This window comes from Cnephaeus nilssonii, assembly GCF_951640355.1.
Source record: "Cnephaeus nilssonii genome assembly, chromosome: 13".
Taxonomy (NCBI): domain Eukaryota; kingdom Metazoa; phylum Chordata; class Mammalia; order Chiroptera; family Vespertilionidae; genus Cnephaeus; species Cnephaeus nilssonii.
Window position 1 is genome coordinate 65280841 of NC_137084.1, and position 19400 is coordinate 65300240.

General features: G+C 39.1%; 1 protein-coding gene across 3 annotated transcripts in view; it reads left to right on the top strand.

Annotated features, from left to right (window-relative positions):
* The window catches only part of CNTN5 (contactin 5), a gene marked incomplete at both ends in the record, with an annotated part of 647340 nt that overhangs the window by 174351 nt on the left and 453589 nt on the right, over positions 1-19400 (top strand). The window contains one exon of one of the 3 annotated variants that reach the window (XM_079788975.1): positions 11262-11483. The exons of the other annotated variants lie outside the window; for them this stretch is intronic. Within the exon in view, the coding sequence (XP_079645101.1) occupies positions 11262-11483 (222 nt within the window). The remainder of the gene's footprint in view (positions 1-11261; positions 11484-19400) is intronic. 3 annotated transcript variants of the gene reach the window in all.

Here is a 19400-nt window from a genome sequence, read left to right on the forward strand (position 1 = left end):
TTAAAATTATTGCTGTCTCATGATGCTAGCAGGGATATAATTAAGGCAAAATTCCTAGAAAAAATTTTAGCAAGAGCTATTTCAGATTAAAAAATATCACTTCTATGATGCTCTACTAAGGAAATTATTAGTAATACAAAGATTTATGTACAAAGATATTCCTATAGCATTATATATGACAGAAATAATCACATCATTAAATAAATAATGGTTAAATAAATTATAACAATGCACATCATTGGAATGTTATGTAATCAATAAAATGCCTTTGAAGAACATTTGTAAAAGGATTTACTATTTACAATGTAATATTAAATAAAAATTAGAAGTTTAACTAATCCCAGTTTCCTTCAAATAAAACAAAACATCCTGTATATCTGTCTATAAATCAAATGAGAAATAATAGAGTTTGATTTTACAAAAGGTACTACTTCTGAATACCAAGATCAGAGATGATTTTGATTCTACAGTGAGCATGTATTTTTTAATTAGAAGGTTTAACATTAGAATTCATGGGAAACTTAACTTACTGCTATTCCTTTTGATGCTGAACCCCATAATTTATCGCATAATAGAACGCATTAAGATAATGACCACTCTGAACCCAAGATTAAATGACAGCTGAGCTAAACACTCACAGATTGAGAAAATACCAGATGCTTATTCCTCTGAAATTAAATTTATATGTAAGTAAAATTTTTTATTTGGAAAGTAGTGGAGTTGTGATCTGTAAGGGCCAAGAAATGACAGTTCCGCAGTTGGGAGTTGCTTTCTGGAAACAGAATTTGTTAGATATTGAGTAAGTGCCACCGAGGAAGCAGACATGGAGGCACTGACAGAGAGTGACATTATGAATCAGGCTACATTTTAGCCTGCTCGATGTCTTCATCATTATTTAACTAAATAGCTGGGCCAAATCAGCCGTCCGTTAAGGCTCGAATATCACAACCACAGCAGATGAGTGAATTTAAATGAGTTGTAGGTATTTCTCCTATTAAATGAGAATTCACCTAACTTTGCTAAAATCATTATTGAGAAATTGTCTTTTGATGTCTTCTTTGAAGAAACTGCAGTTAGTTGCATAGTTTCCAGTTTATTTCAGTATCTGCCTCACCAGCATATACTAGTCGTTACGCCGGTCAAAGCTGTGGGACTGTCTTTGAAGGAAAATTGCCTTACTGTAGTGAGGTCATTTGGGGACTTCAATAAGTAAGGGCCCTTGCAGGGATTTCTAAGCAATTTTTCATGTGCTAAGTAGCAAAAGAAAAGTCATATACGTATTTCATTTTTTTAAATGACTATTTTTAACGTTGAGATATGAGCAAAGCTCAACTCAAATTTCATCTCGGGATCCAAGGCCTTTTTTCTCGGTATCAATGGCTTCTTCCTAGATGTTCCCACACAATTACTGGATTGAACCATAATCCATTTATGCATCTATTTCACTCTCCCTTTTAATATTGTGGTTTGTGGCTAGGCCATCACAATGAGACTGTTCTTATTGGAAAGAGTAACAAACAGCTGAGGAAAATGAACATGGGGGTTTCTTTAATGATTAAATATATAAGGAAAATGATTTGCTCAGAGCAGCTGCGCCAAGCAGGAGCTAAGGCACCAGCCCAAGTGGGAAGTGCAGCTTCCTGAGACCCTACCAATTTCCCTGTAGAGACACACATCTGAACACGCTAGTGCCCACGTGTAGTGAGGATCCCACCAGGCCTGGGAGAAGCCTTGATTCTCCTAATTGGGGAGGGTGGCATTTTGCCCTCTTACTGCTATATGGCTTCAGTCTATGCAAGTATAAAAATCACTTCTCACACGTCCCATATTTGCAAAGGAAGTAAACCTTATGATAAACCTTTTCTCTTAAACTGTCAGTACGTATTCATTTATCTGAATGGCTATCAGTATCAGACTGAGTTTTGTTCAGATTCTATGATTGTGGTGTCCCTGAAGTTTACACTATTCTATATTTAGTTGATAAGAACTCTGTGAAGGCAAAGATTTTACATTTTTATGGCTTTTTGTATTCCATAGTTAATTTTCAATTTGGCATATATAGTAGTTGATAATTTTGTGTATATTGAACTAGTACTAAATCTCATATTGCATTATGTGTGTCTATGGCATTTCAAGATTATTCTTAGCTATCTAAAATTCCACAAACACAACGGTCATCTTTAATTTCTCTCCCAAATCCACAATGACTTAGTGATGAAGTGCATTAACATTTTATAGATCCTAGGAACAAATCTGTAATAGCACCAAAAACATGGGACATAATGAAATAATAGATGTTTATTTTTTTTTTTTACATCACCACATATAAAGAAGGCATAACTTTCTGGTAAAATCTTCTCAAAAATGGGGAGGAAAACATTTTGTTTAATTATTTTTTCACCACAGCATTTATTGCTAAACAATATCAGCTTTATTTGATTTATTATCAAATACTATATGAACTATCCTAAATGCACAGGGACTAGGAAGGTAAAAGCTTATATAATCATTGCAAAGTTAAAACTTCACTGAAACCTTTAATTATCCAAAACAAAAGGGAATTCTTTAATCACTAAATTAATTTGGTTATATTTCACAACTAGCTTCTTTCCTAACTAATTTCCTCAGTGATTAGAAAACAATACTCATAATGTAAAATAAAAAAATGTAATGCAATCACACTTTATACTTTTAGTAATTTAAAGAAATATCATCTAAATACTGTAGATTGTTTTAGCAATAGTGAAAAAATATGCAAAACAGAAGAACTTTAAGAAACTCTTTCTAAAATTTTTTTGCAATAAAGGCATATATAATACCCCTATTAAGATATAATAAGTTTTATGTTATATCTATTCATACAACTAAGCAGTCACTACTTAGAAAAGAATATAAAGTTCTCCAAACCTTAAATCATTTTGACTTTAACTGTTCACAATGTATCTGAGGAGCTGTAGAAAAATTTAGAGCTATGTCGTTGTTTTTTACCCTGTAAGTATATCTATTTTTCAACCTTATGCAAAGAACACTGTAAGTGTGGTGCTGTTAAATATTTTTCCTTATATTCTAGAAGTACTACAGTTTACATGTCTGACTTTGGTGCTTTAAAAATGGCGGGTTTCATCCTCTGCACACCCTGTCTTGCTCCTGCAGCTAAAAGACTATAAAGTTTACACGGAAAACATTTCTGGAAGAAAGTGCTGAGTTGAGACATAGACCCGGGCTATTTCAAACTCTCCTCTGCCACAGATGCCGACAACCAAATTGAAATGATGCACATTATTTATCAATTATTTACCATTTCTAAATATGCTTCACACGACTGGCTTTGCTGAGGTGCTACATCCATCCATGCAAGCTTCATAAAGCAGTAGCAGGCTACAGTTGCACCGTTAACATTAATTCTCATCAAAGCGAGGACAGCCTTAGCAATTACCCTGAAAAAGGTCAGATACCAAATTTCTTTATGCTGACTTTGATGCCAAATTAGGTCACACTGCGCGCTTGGCTACCGCATGACTTCTGCTCTCTTTGCACCCTGAGTCATCAATATACGGTGGCACGTTTGTTCCCCCGACTTATGAGTCAGTGATTAAACTCGAATACTCTTCAGAGCATCACGTATCGTTAGGTGGATATAGTTTATTTATACTTATTTTTACATAAGAGCTTAAATAAATATTTAAAAAATCAAACTAGAACTATAGGGAATAAATGGATTTATGGAAAAACTGGTCATTTCATGAATTTTTGTGTTGTTTATCTTTCTTTGGCTGTAAAAATGGACAGCTTTGCATGCAGAAGTGAATGAAACAATTTAAATAGAGGATCCAATAGTGATGCTCTAGTTTTATCATCAATATTTATAAGAATTTTAAAGTTCTTTGTAAACATGTTTTTCACACTTAGGGACAGAGATAAGAATCTGAAGTGTGTTTTTTTTGGTGTCAGAAAATTCAGGACATTTTAAATATAGTAAGGGATATATTCTTAAAGATTGACAAAAGAAATCCTAGTTCTGCTAATTCTAATTCATTATTTCATGAATATTATTTACATTGAATAGCAGTGTTATATCTATAAAAGGGCCTTTTAAGTAATGAAAAAGCAATGCTATTAGTTCCCAAACTGCAAGTGGTGGCAATGTCATTCAGACTTAATAGACTACAATTTTATTAAATAATATAAGTCCAGTGGTCCCAGGGTCATTTGATTAGAAAATATTTAATGAAGGCATTAATATTTACTCTGACCCAACCTCCAGCTGGAATTTCATGGTGTGAGAGCACCAGGTTAATTGAGTTCTATCACAAAATCTCTAGACCACTTCAGAAGTAGTTGTAATTCATGTTCCCTAAGGTCTGATCTATGAAAAGTGAGAAAATAGAAGAGAAAAATGATTAACATATAGCTAGATTCTGCTGACATCTTTAGCATAGATATTCATTAAAAGTTGGAGCAACTAATGATGATTTCTCTGAAAAGGAATTATGATTCACTTTTCTTTCCAACCCTGAACAGGAGTATGGAGAAAAGATGGGGTGATCTTGCTTTAGCCAATAGAAACACAAGAATATATAAGCATTGAGTTGTCTATAACTCAATGATTTCCATCAGTAGCCATTTTTTTCTAATTCATTTATAGGAATACCCCTGTCGGAAAAATAAAAAATGTACTTATTCCCCTTCCATTTTCCAATCTTTTAATTCCTCAGCGTAAAATGATTATTAAAATTTGGTGTTTATATGTTTTTATTTTGTAACTTAATCAGATGTAGAAGCCATAACCCAGTATCCAATTAGGTCCACCATATAATAGTACAGGGTAATAACTAAAGTGCAGATAATAATAAAAAGTAGCTAAAAATAGTTATCAGTCATTGCATTTTACTATGAACCAAAGTTTAAAGTGCTTTATGTATATTAATTTTTTTTTTATCTCTATGATAGCCTAAGAGAGAAATACTGTTGTTATCCCCATTCTAAAGGCAAGTACACTGAGCCACTGAGCTATGCCTGTATTGCTCAAAAGCACATAGCTGCTGTGAGGTAGAGTCCAGATTTAAATCCAGGCATCTAACTTTGGAGTGAATATTGTCGAGGATTACTGACAGAGCTGCTTTCATCCAAAAGTCTAAACCAATTAAATGAGTGGCCAGAGTTTAGGAGGATGTATACACCAGAGCCAAGGATTGTGTTCTCAGGAACTGAGTCACGATGGTAGCCAAGTAAGAAAAGAAAAAAATGATATTGGCAAGTTTCCTCTCCACCTCTCTAGGTACTCTGCTTTTACTTGATTTATGTATCATAGTTCTTAGTTTTATAAATTTTAGAATAATTTAGCTTGCTCATTTAATGTTCCACTACTAATACTTTACCAATTTGTAATCCTTTACCAATATTCCCAGATTGTAAATTTCATGAAGGCAGGAACCATTTGTGATTTACTCACAACTAACTGTATTCAAAGTTTCTAATACATAGTAGAAAGTCCATAAAGAGTTGTTGAAAAAAAAAACATGCATGCTGAATAAGATGGGATGGATTAGGGAGGAAATGTTTGTGTTTGCTAAAAGAAAACAAAGAGTTATCTGAGAGGAATTCAGCCAAGAGTTCAATGATGTCACTTAGCATTTTTATTTTACTCAGCCTCTTTGAAATCCTGGGTGCAGAATTTAGACCCAACCTGTCCTCCTTTTCTTAAATGACAGCTCTTGAAGTGTGACTAAAAACAGGTTCTGAGTCCTGAATAAGATTTACTTAATGATATATCTCAGAAGGTGCTTTTCAGTGGCAGAGATCAGGAATATTTTAAGAGCTGAGGCAGAACCACAAAAGAGAGTAAGTAAAGGGCTGTTAACTAGATGTAGGTGTTAGAATGAGCATAGGGAAATATTGGAATAGCAAAGTCTTAGAACTGAGTGCAAGTTACTGAGGTTGGAGTAAAGCTAGAAATCATCTGGGAGGGAGCTGATGTTCATGAGTAAAATCATTTAAGGGATAGTTTAAATGGAAAATATTTGTTTTCTAAAATATATCAACATTTAGAAGTTGAGGAGACAAAGAAGAACTATCAAAGGAGATAAAGAATAGCCTGTGAAATAGAAATAAAAGCATAAATTGTAGGAGCCTGGAATCACAGGAAGATAATGTTTAAAGTAAAAGTTAACCCTGTTGAATACTGCTATCAGGTCTAATACAGTAAAAAATGATCCTTAGATTTAGCAACGACCTAGTTACTGTTAACCTTGAAAAGATTCCTTATTGTGGAATTATATAAACAAGACTATTTGGAGAGGCTCAAGGGAGAAAGGGAGGAGAAGAATTGAACACGCTGACCATCTATAGTGCTTTTCAAGAAGTGTTGCTGTAAAGGAAAGAGGTAGAAGGAATGATAAGATGAAGATAGCCTCTTTTTAAAGGTTTGAGGAATTTTTGTATAGTTATAGGAATGATCTTACAGGGGGACAAAAATTTGGATGTTGAAGAGAAGATGCAGGGGTAGGCAAAAGTAGGTTTATAGTTGTGAGTACACAAAACACAGAGTTCACTCTTGTAATATTAATTCTTGTATTATTTGTTTCTATTATTTCCATATGAACAACTGTGAACCTACATCTGCCCACTCCTGTATAGGGGATTTTCTAGAAAGATATCCTTGTGTAGTCAAGATGGGATGGAATGGGGTTCAATGCACTCAAGTGGAGGAGGTGACCTTTAATAGATGCACAGTTATTCACAGCATATCAGTGAAAGCAAGGCAGAATATATGGGTATACATATAAATGGTGGGAGCAAGTGAAGAACCCTCTCTTCAGATTGCTTCTGTTTTCTCAATGAAATAGGAAATCCAAGATGGTGTGGCGCTTGAGGACAGAGGATAAGATGTAATGTATCCAGTAGGGTGGGATAGTAAAGGAACTAGGGAAATGTGACAGTATTACCAGGAAGCTTAGAAATCTCACTTGTGGTGAATATCATGGACTGAGACCTTTAAGCATGATTTTGTGTTCTTCTCTAGGAACAGTGTGTCAATAGTTGGATTTAACCTAGACAGGAGATTTAGCCTGAGAAAAAAAATAAAAGGCAAGGACAGCGTGGTTGAAGGTACATTGAAGGGAGTAGGGGTAGGCAGGGAATTGAGGAAAGATGAGGGTGCAGGACAGTGAATGGGTTCTTGAAGGGGTTGAGATCCTAGAGAGGAGGAGGTGAAATAAAATAAGGACGAAAATGCAAATGCTGGCATTTAAACTGAGGAAGAGGATGCTGTATTTTTCACCCTCGGCAGAGCCTGTATGTGTTACATCAATTCAGTCTCTCAAAGTTGAGGGTTAAAACAAAGTCCTATAATTGAAACACTATTTTCCCATTCATTTATGCTAATATATCTATTTTCCAGACCTGGGGATCCCCAGAACTGGGATTCAGGAGTAGGAAAATTAAAGATGTCAGAAAAAGGGGCTGGCAGCTGGGAGGAATCCGCCCTGATCCAGTGGCTCAGTTGGTTGGAAGGTTGTCGCATGCACCAGAAGGTCGTGGGTTCAATTCCAGGTCAGAGCACATACCTAGGTTGCAGGTTTGATCCCAGTTGAGGCGAGAATGGGTGGCAGCTGATAAATGTATCTCTCTCACATTGATGTTTCTCTCTCTTCCTTCAATCCTCTCTAAAAATCAATAAAAAATAAAATAACTTTAAAAAACACGTGTGAGAGGGATGCCTCACTGAGTTGATAGCCATTGTACTCAGGCCAGGAGACTGAGGGAGGCAGCAGGCTAAGGCCCGGGTCTGTATGTCTAATGCACTGGAGTTGGCAGTTTAGGGTTCCAGACTGTCTTCCCGGCTTGGAAAATCCTTTTGCCCTAGCTAGTTTGCTAAGTGGATAGAGCGTCAGCCTGCGGACTGAAGGGTCCCAGGTTCGATTCTGGTCAAGGGCATATGCCTAGGTTGCAGTCTTGATCCCCCTGTAGGGGACATGCAGGAGGCAGCCAATCAATGATTCTCTCTCATTATTGATGTTTCTATTTCTCTTTCCCTCTCCCTTCCTCTCTGAAATCAATAAAGATATATTTTTTTAAAAAAAGAAAAGAAAATCCTTTTAACCTCCTGGCTCTGACTCACGTTCCCATGCACTGTGCATTGTGTGTAGAGCTCTCAGACAGCTTGACACTGCCGGGCACCCCAGTCTGCAGGGCAAGTCTCAGCACTGATCATCCACCCTGTACACTGCTCTCTCCTCTGTGTGGACTCTCCTTCCTCCCCTTCAGTGACATCCCACTTTCCAGCTTTCCCTCCTTCCTTTCCAGGTTCTACTACCTCTCCCTCCGCTTTCCTCTTAAATGCCGATGCTCCTCAGAGTTCCATTTTCAACACTCTAGTTCTCAATTTACACATTTCCTTGGCAAGCTCTTCAGCTCTAAGAGTTTTAATAACCATCTAATTGATTATCATTTAATAATCTCAGGAGCCTGCATTTCCCTTATGTTTACAGAATCTTATAATCAACATAACTGCCTTAGAAGCACCTCCCAACTTTCCACCTGCCCAAAACTGAATTAATGAGATTTCACCTCAAGCCGGTGCCTTCTCCTACATTCTTATCCATCTTACAGAAGCACAGATCATCCTCAGTTATTTACTTGCCTGTCCTTACCTCCAATCTAATCAATGAGTCATCTTATTAATTTTATTCCCATATAGATTATCAACTCCTCATTCCTGGCTAATCTTTGCCTCTATTACAGCTTTAGGCTCTTGAGTAATCATTTTTCTTTTTGTTTTGTTCCAAATGGCACTGCAGCCAGAGTGATCTTTCTAAAACCTATTGCTGTCTTTTCAAAGCCATACCATTTTGGCAGGATGTATTAGGCATTTCATCAGGGGCCCCTTGCTTACCTGTCCAACCTTCCCTCTCCTCTCTCTCCTCTCCTTCATGCTCTGAACTTCTGACTACTTAACCTTCCAAGCATGTCATGCTGCCTTTCCTGTACAAGTCTTCATGTCTTTTCTTTTTATTCTTTATCTAGAATATTTTTTTCTTCTCCCCTCAGAGCTGTGCTGAGCTAATCACGAACAAGCTTTCAGGACTGAATTTAGACAGATTTTCATTTAGGAAGTATTTTCTGTTAGTCATTGGCTGAATAAGAAGATGCCTCGCCCTGGGGAGGGAGCCCAAGGGTCCCTGAATTTGCTGCTATATCATCTTGGATTAAAGTTACAAGCATAGTTACCTTTCTTCTCCACTAGGCCAGGAGTTCCTTGAAGGTTGATGCAATATCTTCTCCTATCCCTAGAATGTAGCCCAGACTGAGTTCTCATTTCAAGTTTGTGGAATACATAAATGGATGCATAAATTGTCAGATTTCTAGTAACAGCTTTAGAGTTCACTTTAATTGATGAAAGAGGGATATCCACTGCAACAGGTGCAACTGATTACACAACAAATGAAGTCTTGGTGTGGAGCACACAGGCAAACTAGCAAACTATGAATAGATAGATAGATACATATGATGTGTCACTAAATTCTGATCCTGGCTGGTTTGAACCTCATTATGGCCCTTCTAGCTTTCCACTGATTTATCTTATCTAGCTTTAAGAACTATAAACAACATTCTCACACTCCATTCCAATTGTTAACACTAGCATGGTATAATTCTTTTTTAATTTTACTTTTTATTTTCGTGTATGAGCAGGGTAGGCAGTTAAAACACAAGGCAACAGAGTGCACTGAGAAATGAATAGGTTCTGAGACTAAAGCTACAAACTACCTTTAAAGGAAAACTCATTCTCTTTTCATTACCTTATACCTCTAGGTGCCAAAACTTGCATTTAATTCCAGGTTTTAAAGAAGACTTTATGTCTACCCATAATCTATTCTCATAGACTTTGCCCAGGAGAGGTTAGCTATTTTCAGTTAAAATTGATCCACCTTCACCAGACTTATGGTTGAACATAAATACTAAAGGATATGATTCTCATTACAGCTCCTGATAGGCATGGGCTGCACATAATACGTTAAATTGGAGAACATCTGAAAATATACTTTTTCAACTTTCAGAGAAATCATGTTGACAATTTCACAGAGCAGAAAATGTTAAACTTAATTTGATGCTTAACACCTAAAGTGTTATTTTCAAATCACAGAAATGGTTCTTGCATTCCATAATATCTCTAGAGGCAGTATAATGACTCTAAATTATTTTAATTATGAGAACGCCTACTAACAACATAAACTATTTTTTATCTAAAATTAAGTCCAAATGTCAGATACCCTGAACAAAAATGACTTATTTTAAAAAGTATTTTCAAGATCAACATATTATCAAATTCAATTGATATTAGACTTAGGAAAAAATTCCAATTTTAAATTGTTTTTAAGAAGTCATCAATTAGTTTGTATTTTTAAGCATTTGATCTATACACTGAACTGACTCTCCCCTGTAGATATAAAGGAGTGTTAGTACCACTTACTTTGCACATCTTTTATAATGAAAAGTATGGGGCACTAAAATAAAATATGAACATGACATTTCTCAGTAACCAATAAAAGCAGAAATTTCCTGATAGTATTCCCACTTGATAATATTAAATTACATAGATTATGCAACAAAATCTACAAAGCAACATTATCCAAAATTTTTGTATTGCATAGTAAATTTGACTGCTTTTTAAGAATATGAGCATAACTTACAGCCTACTCAAAATATATATGATACATTAGATGCATTTTCTACTTTATGATAAATTTTAGATGATGATCATAAATGTATATTGTTTTTATTTTTATAACCTGTATTTATAGAATATAATCCATAATGCTATTTTTTTCTTTTCCCATTTTTTAACAATAAAAAAGGTACTGATCTACTGTATGTAAATAGACATTTTAATATTAAGGCAAACAAAAAGTTAATTCCAAAATTGTCCTGACAAAGAAAGTAAAGACAAATTTTGGATGTCTTCTCTTTTTCCTTCCTTCCTCCCTCCCTCCCTCCCTCCCTCCCTTTCTTCCCTCTTCTTCCCTCCCTTCCTTCCTTCCTTCCTTCCTTCCTTCCTTCCTTCCTTCCTTCCTTCCTTAACCACAAATTTAGAACTAGTAGAATTTTCAGAAAATATTTTAAAATATAAAAGTAACATTTTATTTTTCCACACTCTCGCTCTAATTTACATTTTGTTGCAGCTGCAAGGGAAGTTTTCAAGAATGTCTTCAGAAGAAATAATTTTCACAAGAATTCATTTTTTTATTATTGTTTTTCTTCTACAGAATATTCTGGAGCTCTTCCTGGTCTCCCTACTTCATATGCTGCTTTGCTAAGAATTAAGAAGAGGTCATCTTCATCCGTGTTTGGTTCAAAGACTAGACCACGATACAGCAGTCTTTCATTAGGAGCTCTGAGTGTTTCTTCACCAAGTTGGCGAGGGACAGCTCAACATTATTATTCCCCCAACAACCTTTATCATTCATCAGATGCTTTCAAGCAAGATGGTAAGTGTCAGAGGAAAACTACACCGTCTCAAGTTAAACAGGCAAGAAGACTTTATTTAAGACAATTGCAATAGGGGTCAAGGCTATTGTAACAGTGGAGAGAGGTTGAACTCAACTCCCCTAAAACGGAAAATGGCAGAGTTTTTTAAAACCTGGATAAAAGGGAAGACACTGAGGAAGAGGTTGGTCAATGTGATTAGGTCACCTGTGATTACTAACCGATGTTTGTCAAAGTTAGTCTCTTACCCTCCTATAGACTATAAAGACTGAAATTTAGAGCCCTCTCTTTCTTGATAATTACATTTATTTTTTAATAATAATAACTATATATATGCCTGGTGCACGAAATTCATACACGGTGAGGGGGGTGTCCCTCAGTCCAGCCTGCACCCTCTCCAATCTGGGACCCCTCAAGGGATGTCCGACTGCCCCAGTGGGATCGGCCCTAAATGGGCAGTCGGACATCCCTTGAGGGGTCCCAGATTGGAGAGGGTGCAGGCTGGGCTGAGGGACACACTCCCTTCGCTGTGCACAAATTTCGTGCACTGGGCCTCTAGTATATATATAAGTTCTTTGGTTGATCTCTTTTTGTCCCCCCAACCCCACATTGAGGTATGTCAATCTGTTCCATGCCACCCTGCTTCAGGTCTTATTTTGTTGGTCAATTTATTTTGTTCATTAGATTCCACAAATAAGTGAGATAATGTGATATTTGTCTCTCTCAGATTGGCTTATTTCATTTAGCACAATAGACAGTTACATTTCAAAGAATTGCTCCATTCTTTGAGAGATCATTGGGAGAGACATCCCTGGGTTTTAAAAATGGCAAGAAACTGGAAGAAAACTTACATGTCACAGGGGCAGAGAAGAAATTTTAATTGAAAGTTTTCTAAAGTAAATGCTCTAAGAAAAGGGAGTTAGGGGACTATAGTTAGTAAGAAACCTGCCTGAAGTTTATCAAACTGAGAAAAATGTTAAGGCCTCGTTGGTAATAAGTATGTTTTCTGTTCCACACATATTTCAAAAAATGTTTATATATAATTATATATGAGACCAACCTGATTTAGGATTAAGACTAAATAATAAATTTGTAGACTGAAAGAAAAAATATAAAACTTCTGAAAGACAGTTTAACAGTAAATATTAAGAGCCTCAAAATAGCCATATCCTTTAATCCATGTTTCATTTCTAGAAATGTCTTCTGCATCATAAAATAATAATACACTCACAGATATAAGTATATACTAGCTTTACTTATGAGTGGAAAATAAGAAATCATTTGAATGTCTAACACTAAGATATCAGTTAAATAAAGGACTGCTATGCAGATATTAACATTATGGGTTGAACAAGATTTCTAAATGTTCTCTAACTTTGCCATTTTTGGTTATATCAATAAAACAATGCAAGGTGGATTAATAGTCAGAGAGCACTAGTACGTGATTATTACCACGTTCTGTGCCAGGCTTTTTTAGATAGCTTACATCAATTATACTCTCAACAAATATGTAAGACTAGAGGCCCGGTGCGTGAAATTCATGCATGGGTAGGGTCCCTAGGGCTGGCCGGACATCAGGGCCAATCTAGGCCTTCCTTATTCTGTGCTGCCTCCTGGTGGTCAGCACATGTCATAGCGAGCAATCAAACTCCTAGTCTCCCAGTCGACCTCAAGAAGGGAGATTTTGCATATTAGCCTTTTATATATATACTAGAGGCCTGGTGCAAGAATTTGTGCACTGGGGGGGGGCATCCCTCAGCCCAGGCTGTACCCTCTCACAGTCTGGGAGCCCTCACTCCTTACTGCCCATGTGCTCACTGCTCCTTACCACTTGGCTTGCTGCTCCTTAGCACTGCTGCGGAGGCGAGAGAGACTCCCACCACTGCCACTGTGCTTGCCAGCCATGAACCCGGCTTCTGAATGGCGCTCCCCTTGTGGGAGCGCACTGACCACTAGGAGGCAGATCCTGCATTGAGCATCTGTCCCCTGGTGGTCAGTGTGCATCATAGAGACTGGTCATTCTGGTTGTTCCGCTATAATGGTCGCTTAGGCTTTTATTATGTACTAGAGACCCGGTGCACAAAATTCATGCATGGGGGGGGTCCCCTCAACCCAGCCTGCACTCTCTCCAATCCAGGATCACTGGCTCCTAACTTCTCACATGCCTGCCTGCCTGATCACCCCTAACTGACCCCCCTGTTGGCCTGGTCACCCCCAACTCCCCCCCCTTCTGGTTGGGTGGCCCCTAACTACCCTGCCCACTGGCCTGGTTGCCCCTTACTGCAACCTGTGCTTGCCTAGTTGCCCCCATCTGTCCCCGCTCCCACCATCCTGGTCGCCACTCACTGCTCCCGCCTGCTGGCCTGTTTGCCCCTAACTGCCCCCCCTGCTGGACTAGTCATCCCACACAGCCCTCTGTTCAGTTGTTTGGTCGTCCCACACTAAACCCCCTGCCGGCCTGGTCACCCCACGTAGCCTGCTGCTCAGTCATTTGGTTGGCCCTCACTAACCCCCTGCCAACCTGGTTGCCCCACGCAGCCTGTTCGGTCATCCATTCGGTTGTTTTGGTTGTGACGGTCGCTTATGTTTTTATATATATATAGACTAGAGGCCCAGTGCACAAATTTGTGCATGGGTGGGGTCAGGCCAACCACCCCAATGGGGGTTTATCAGGGGCGGAGCTGATCGAGGGTGGAGCTGGTGGTGCGAAGGGGTTGCGGGAGGATGGGGGAGGCCAATCAGGTCCCAAATTGGGCCAGTTGGCCACCGCAGTGCGCGTCACAGCGACCAGCTGTTCTGGTCGATCTGTCATTCCTGTCACTTGGCTTTTATATATATAGTTAGAGATGAACATTCTTACTTTTTTCAATGTGAATGGAAACTGAAGGGCAAATAAGTATCTTTGAAAAGGTCATGCTGCGAATAAGTAGTGTTAAAGAACAAAATTCAACTGAATATATTTGAAGACTGAATTGGCTTTATTAAATTTACTAGAAGCCCGGTGCATGAAATTCGTGCACGGTGGGAGGAATCTCCTCAGCCCGGCCTGCACCCTCTCCAATCCAGGACCCCCTGAACCGGCAGTCGGACATCCTCTCACAATCCAGGACTGCTGGCTCCTAACTGCTCACCTGCCTGTCTGCCTGGTCACCCCTAACTGCCACCATTCCAGCCTAATTGCCCCCAACTACCCCGCCCCTGCAGGCCTGGTCCTCCTAACTGCCCTCCCGTGCAGGCCTGGTCACCCCCAACTGCCCTCCCGTGCAGGCCTGGTCACCCCTAACTGCCTTCCCCTACCAGCCTGGTTGCCCCTAACTGCCCCCCTTGCTGGCCTGGTTGCCTCTTACTGCTCCCCCTGCCAGCCTGGTCACCCCAACTGCCCCCCTTACTGGCCTGGTCGCCCCTCATGGCCCCCTCCACCGACCTGGTCACCCCACACAGACTGCTTGTTCAGTTGTTTGGTTGTCCCTCACTAACCCCCCTCCTGACCTGGTCATAGGCAGCCATCTTGTGAGGGTGTGAGGGTTAATTTGCATATTACCTCTTTATTATATAGGACTAGAGGCCTGATGCACAAAATTTGTGCAAGGAACTCAGCCCTCGAAGCCCCTGCTGCCTTGTGGCCCCGGCTACCTCACAGCCCTGCCCACTGATCGTTCTGGAAGGTTGTTCAGCCATCTGGTCTAATTAGCATATTAGCTCTTTATTATATAGGATTACAATGGACATCTGTGTACAAATCCTTGTGTGAACAAATGTTATGATTTACTGATTTTTTTTAAATACCAAGAGGTAACATTGCTGGGTCTATGGTAAGGGAATGTTTACCTTTCTAAGAAACTGTCAATACATTTTCCAAAGTGGGTGCAACAGTTTATACTCCCACCTACATGAGAGTTGTAGTGGCTACTCATACTTGCCAATACTTGTTATTGTCAGTCTTTTTAATTTTAGCCTTTCTAGTGTGTTTTGTAGCAAATCACTGAGGCTTAATCCACATTTCCTTTATGACTAATGATATTAATCATCACATGATGGTATAGATCTTATTTTTGTGATGTGTCTGTTCAAATCTTTTGCACATTTTGAACATTGGGTTGTCTGTATTCTTACCATTGAATTGTAAGACTGCTTCATAGATATTCTCCATAAAAGTCTGTTTCAGACATATGTATTGTGAATAATTTCTCCCTATGACTTGCCTTTTTATTTTCATAATGGTGTCTTTTTTCAAGAGAAGATGTTAATTTTAACAAATCTAACAAATACTTTTTTATGGTTAGTGTTTCCTATGTCCTTCTAAGCTATCTAGCTACCTCCAAAGTAGCAAAGATTTTCTCCTATTTCTTTACCTGTAAGTTCCATAGTTTTCGTTTTTGAGTCCTTTCCTTAGTAGTGGTTTCTTTCTTGTCATCTTATAGTCTCTCCGTATGCACAGAGAGACACCCAGCTCCCCGCTTTCCATGGCAGGGGAGCTGGGTGTCCACTCGTGCACCAGGCCAAAAGCCTCCGGCGCTTCTCAACGGCCAGATAGGCCCGCCCCCCGTGCCTCTCAACGGCCGGATAGGCCACCCTGAGTCCCACCCCCCAGCCTCCCGCCGGCCTAATTGTGGGCATAGCGGAGTGATGGTTATTTGCATATTACCCTTTTATTAGGTAGGATGAGTAGAGCAACATCCCAGGGGTTATATAACATGCAAGTTTTTTTTTTGTTTTTATTAAATACATATAAGCAGAAGGATGGGGCAGGGGATTTATTAGAAAAAGAAAAGAAGAGAAAATTATTTCCTCCCATTTTTATGGGAGGAAGGAAATGGCAAAGGTTTTCTCTTGGATATTACCTCACTAACATTGAGCAGAAAATTCCAGAATGATTGCTTTAAATTCCACTCCTGGGAGAGGCTGAAACTGCAATTAGATTAGTTAATGAAATTTTGGTTTGGTGACATGGCTTAGTAAAAGTGAATCCATTTGGACTGCTGTTTTTTGTTTTAACATTTCCCACTTTTTTATCAAACTCTTAACCTGGGTGATATTCACAGGCCATGATGTTTCTCTTTAATCCCGGGGTTACTCACAGATCATGGATTTAGGTTGAAAATGCTTAAATTGGTCTTTTCTTCATTCCCTTTTGATATTGAAGACTTAGGGATACCTTTTCCTGCAAACATACATTTCAAGCATGTGAGAGGAAGTTTATTAGGATAACTCTAAATAGGATAATTCCCAATGCTTTGAATGTACTTTGGAGCCATAGTCTCCAAGACCCAAACGAATCAAAGAAAGACCCTTGTTAAAGTAATCACCTTTAAAAAAAATTCTTTATTGTTTAAAGTGTTACATATGTCTCCTTTTCCCCCCATTGACCTCTCCCTAGTCTTTCCCACCCCACAACACATGACTCACCCCCCTACTATCTGTGTCCATGGGTTATGCTTATATGCATGAATACAAGTCTTTGGTTGATCTCTCACCCCCCGTCCTCTTCCTCCCTCCCCCTCCACTTTCCCTCTGAGGTTGGATGGTCTGTTCAATGCTTCTATGTCTCTAGATCTATTTTAGTTCATCAGTTTATGTTGTTCATTATATTCCACAAATGAGTGAGATCATGTGATACTTATCTTTCTCTGACTGTCTTATTTCGCTTAGCATAATGCTCTCCAGGTCCATCCATGCTGTTGCAAATGGTAAGAATTCCTTCTTTTTACAGCAGCATAGTACTCCATTGTGTAGATGTACCACAGGTTTTTAAGCCACTCATCGGCTGATGGGCACTTAGGTTGTTTCCAAATCTTTGCTATTATAAATTGTGCTGCTATGAACATAGGGGTGCAGTAATTACCTTTTTAAGCTAAGTGGCTTTCTCAGTGATCTTATGTAACTGAGTGTCAACTGCTCCAGAAGTGTTGATGTAGGTATAGCAGGTGATGTTGACCACAGCACAGATATCTTCTTGCTCAACTAAAAATTAATCAAGGGCTATTCAGTGTCTCCACAAGTTAAGGTTATTCCCATTTACATTTCCTGCTAACCAGGGAAGTAGGGCCCTGCCAAAGTTAGCAAACTCTGAATCATGAAAAGACCCCTGGTAGGTTTGTTACTGACTGGGGTTACTGGCTGGGACGTCGGTTCTTCTCGATGCAGAAAAGATTTTAAGGTCAATGAAAATGAAAGTAAAGCAAAATGGGATTTATTAAAAATACCCTCCAAGGAAGGAGAGGGCCAGTGGAAATAGACAATGGCCCCAACTCCTGGGTTATACGGTTTAAAAGAGGGATTTTCTGGATGGAGAATTTCATTTGCAGTCAGGGATGATTGGCTAAATTTATAACTAAAGTTATATAACTAAATTTCTTCTGCCCATACCCTTACCCATAATGCACTGCAGAAAAACCATGGCGGGGAGGGGTTGTCAAAATCTTTTAATGCAAAATTTATTATAATTAGTCCAGGACCCTAGTAAGGTCAAATTGAGGTCCTGTTATTTTCCTCTGAGCTTGTGCCTAGAACCAGCTGGTTCCGAACCTGGCCACTGGCAGTCTGCTGGCTGCTGGCTGTCCATAGAGGTGGTCTGAAGGCCATGTTGGTCTGACCTCTGTCAGGACCCCAGGACAGGCCCCTCCCCAGCCACTCATGTCTAACTTCCTACCTAACAGGTTCTTTCTCAGCAGTTAGGGGCATTGCCCAGCTGTGCACCAGCACTCTAGGCATGCATAGACCCAAGGAGAAAGATAACCATGATGACAAGTGTAAATCCAGTCAGGCATGATTGCTCATTCAAGCCACGGGTCAGTTAGGTTTTCTTATAACTTGAAGTAAAAAGTTGTTCTGAATTACAAAGGTTACCCTCTTAGCAATGACCTGGAAGATACAGATGATGGCATTATCTTTTCAGGTCAATGCCAGTATGAGAGAAAGAAGGAAAGAAGAAAAGAGAGAAAGAGAGAAAGAGAAAGAAAGAAAGAAAGAAAGAAAGAAAGAAAGAAAGAAAGAAAGAAAGAAAGAAAGAAAGAAAGAAAGAAAGAAAGGAAGGAAGGAAGGAAGGAAGGAAGGAAGGAAGGAAGGAAGGAAGGAAGGAAGGAAGGAAGGAAGGAAGGAAGAAAGAAAGAAAGAAAGAAAGAAAGAAAGAAAGAAAGAAAGAAAGAAAGAAAGAAAGAGGGAGGGAGGGAGGGAGGGAGGGAGGGAGGGAGGGAGGGAGGGAGGGAGGGAGGGATCCAGCCTGTAACTGAGGTTCATACCCTTGATCAGAATCGAACCCAGGATCCTTCAGTCTGAGGCCGATGCTCTGACCACTGAACAAAGCCAGCGAGGGCCAGGTGCAGCCTTCTTTAGTTGTGAGGTGTGTATCCAAGGCTCAACACCTCCTGTTTTGCAGCAGTGGCAATGCTTGGGAGTACTTGCTAAGATTCCGTTCAATAGGGCTCAAGGGCTGTTCTCCTTTGAGGATGCTTCCAGAATACCCATTCTCCAGGCATTGAGAGAAAGAGAGAAAGAGAAAGAAAGAAAGAAAGAAAGAAAGAAAGAAAGAAAGAAAGAAAGAAAGAAAGAAAGAAAGAAAGAAAGAAAGAAAGAAAGAAAGAAAGAAAGAAAGAGGGAGGGAGGGAGGGAGGGAGGGAGGGAAAAAAAAGAAAGGAGGGAGGGAGGGAGGGAAGAAAGGAAGAAAGGGAGGAAGAAAGGGTTTCATATTTAGCTAAGTAGGAAGTCTGATCTCTTGGGTGGAAGTTGTCTATATCGATGTCAGTCTCTTTTCCTCTTAGTCAATTCTGAAGGTCTCCCGCGTTTATACAGAATTAAATGCTAAGTGCAGCCTTCTTTTTTTGTTTGTTTGATTTTAATCCTCACCTGAAAATATTTCTTCTGTTGACTTTTAGAGAGAATGGAAGGGAGGAGGAGAGACACAGAGATAGAAACATCAATGT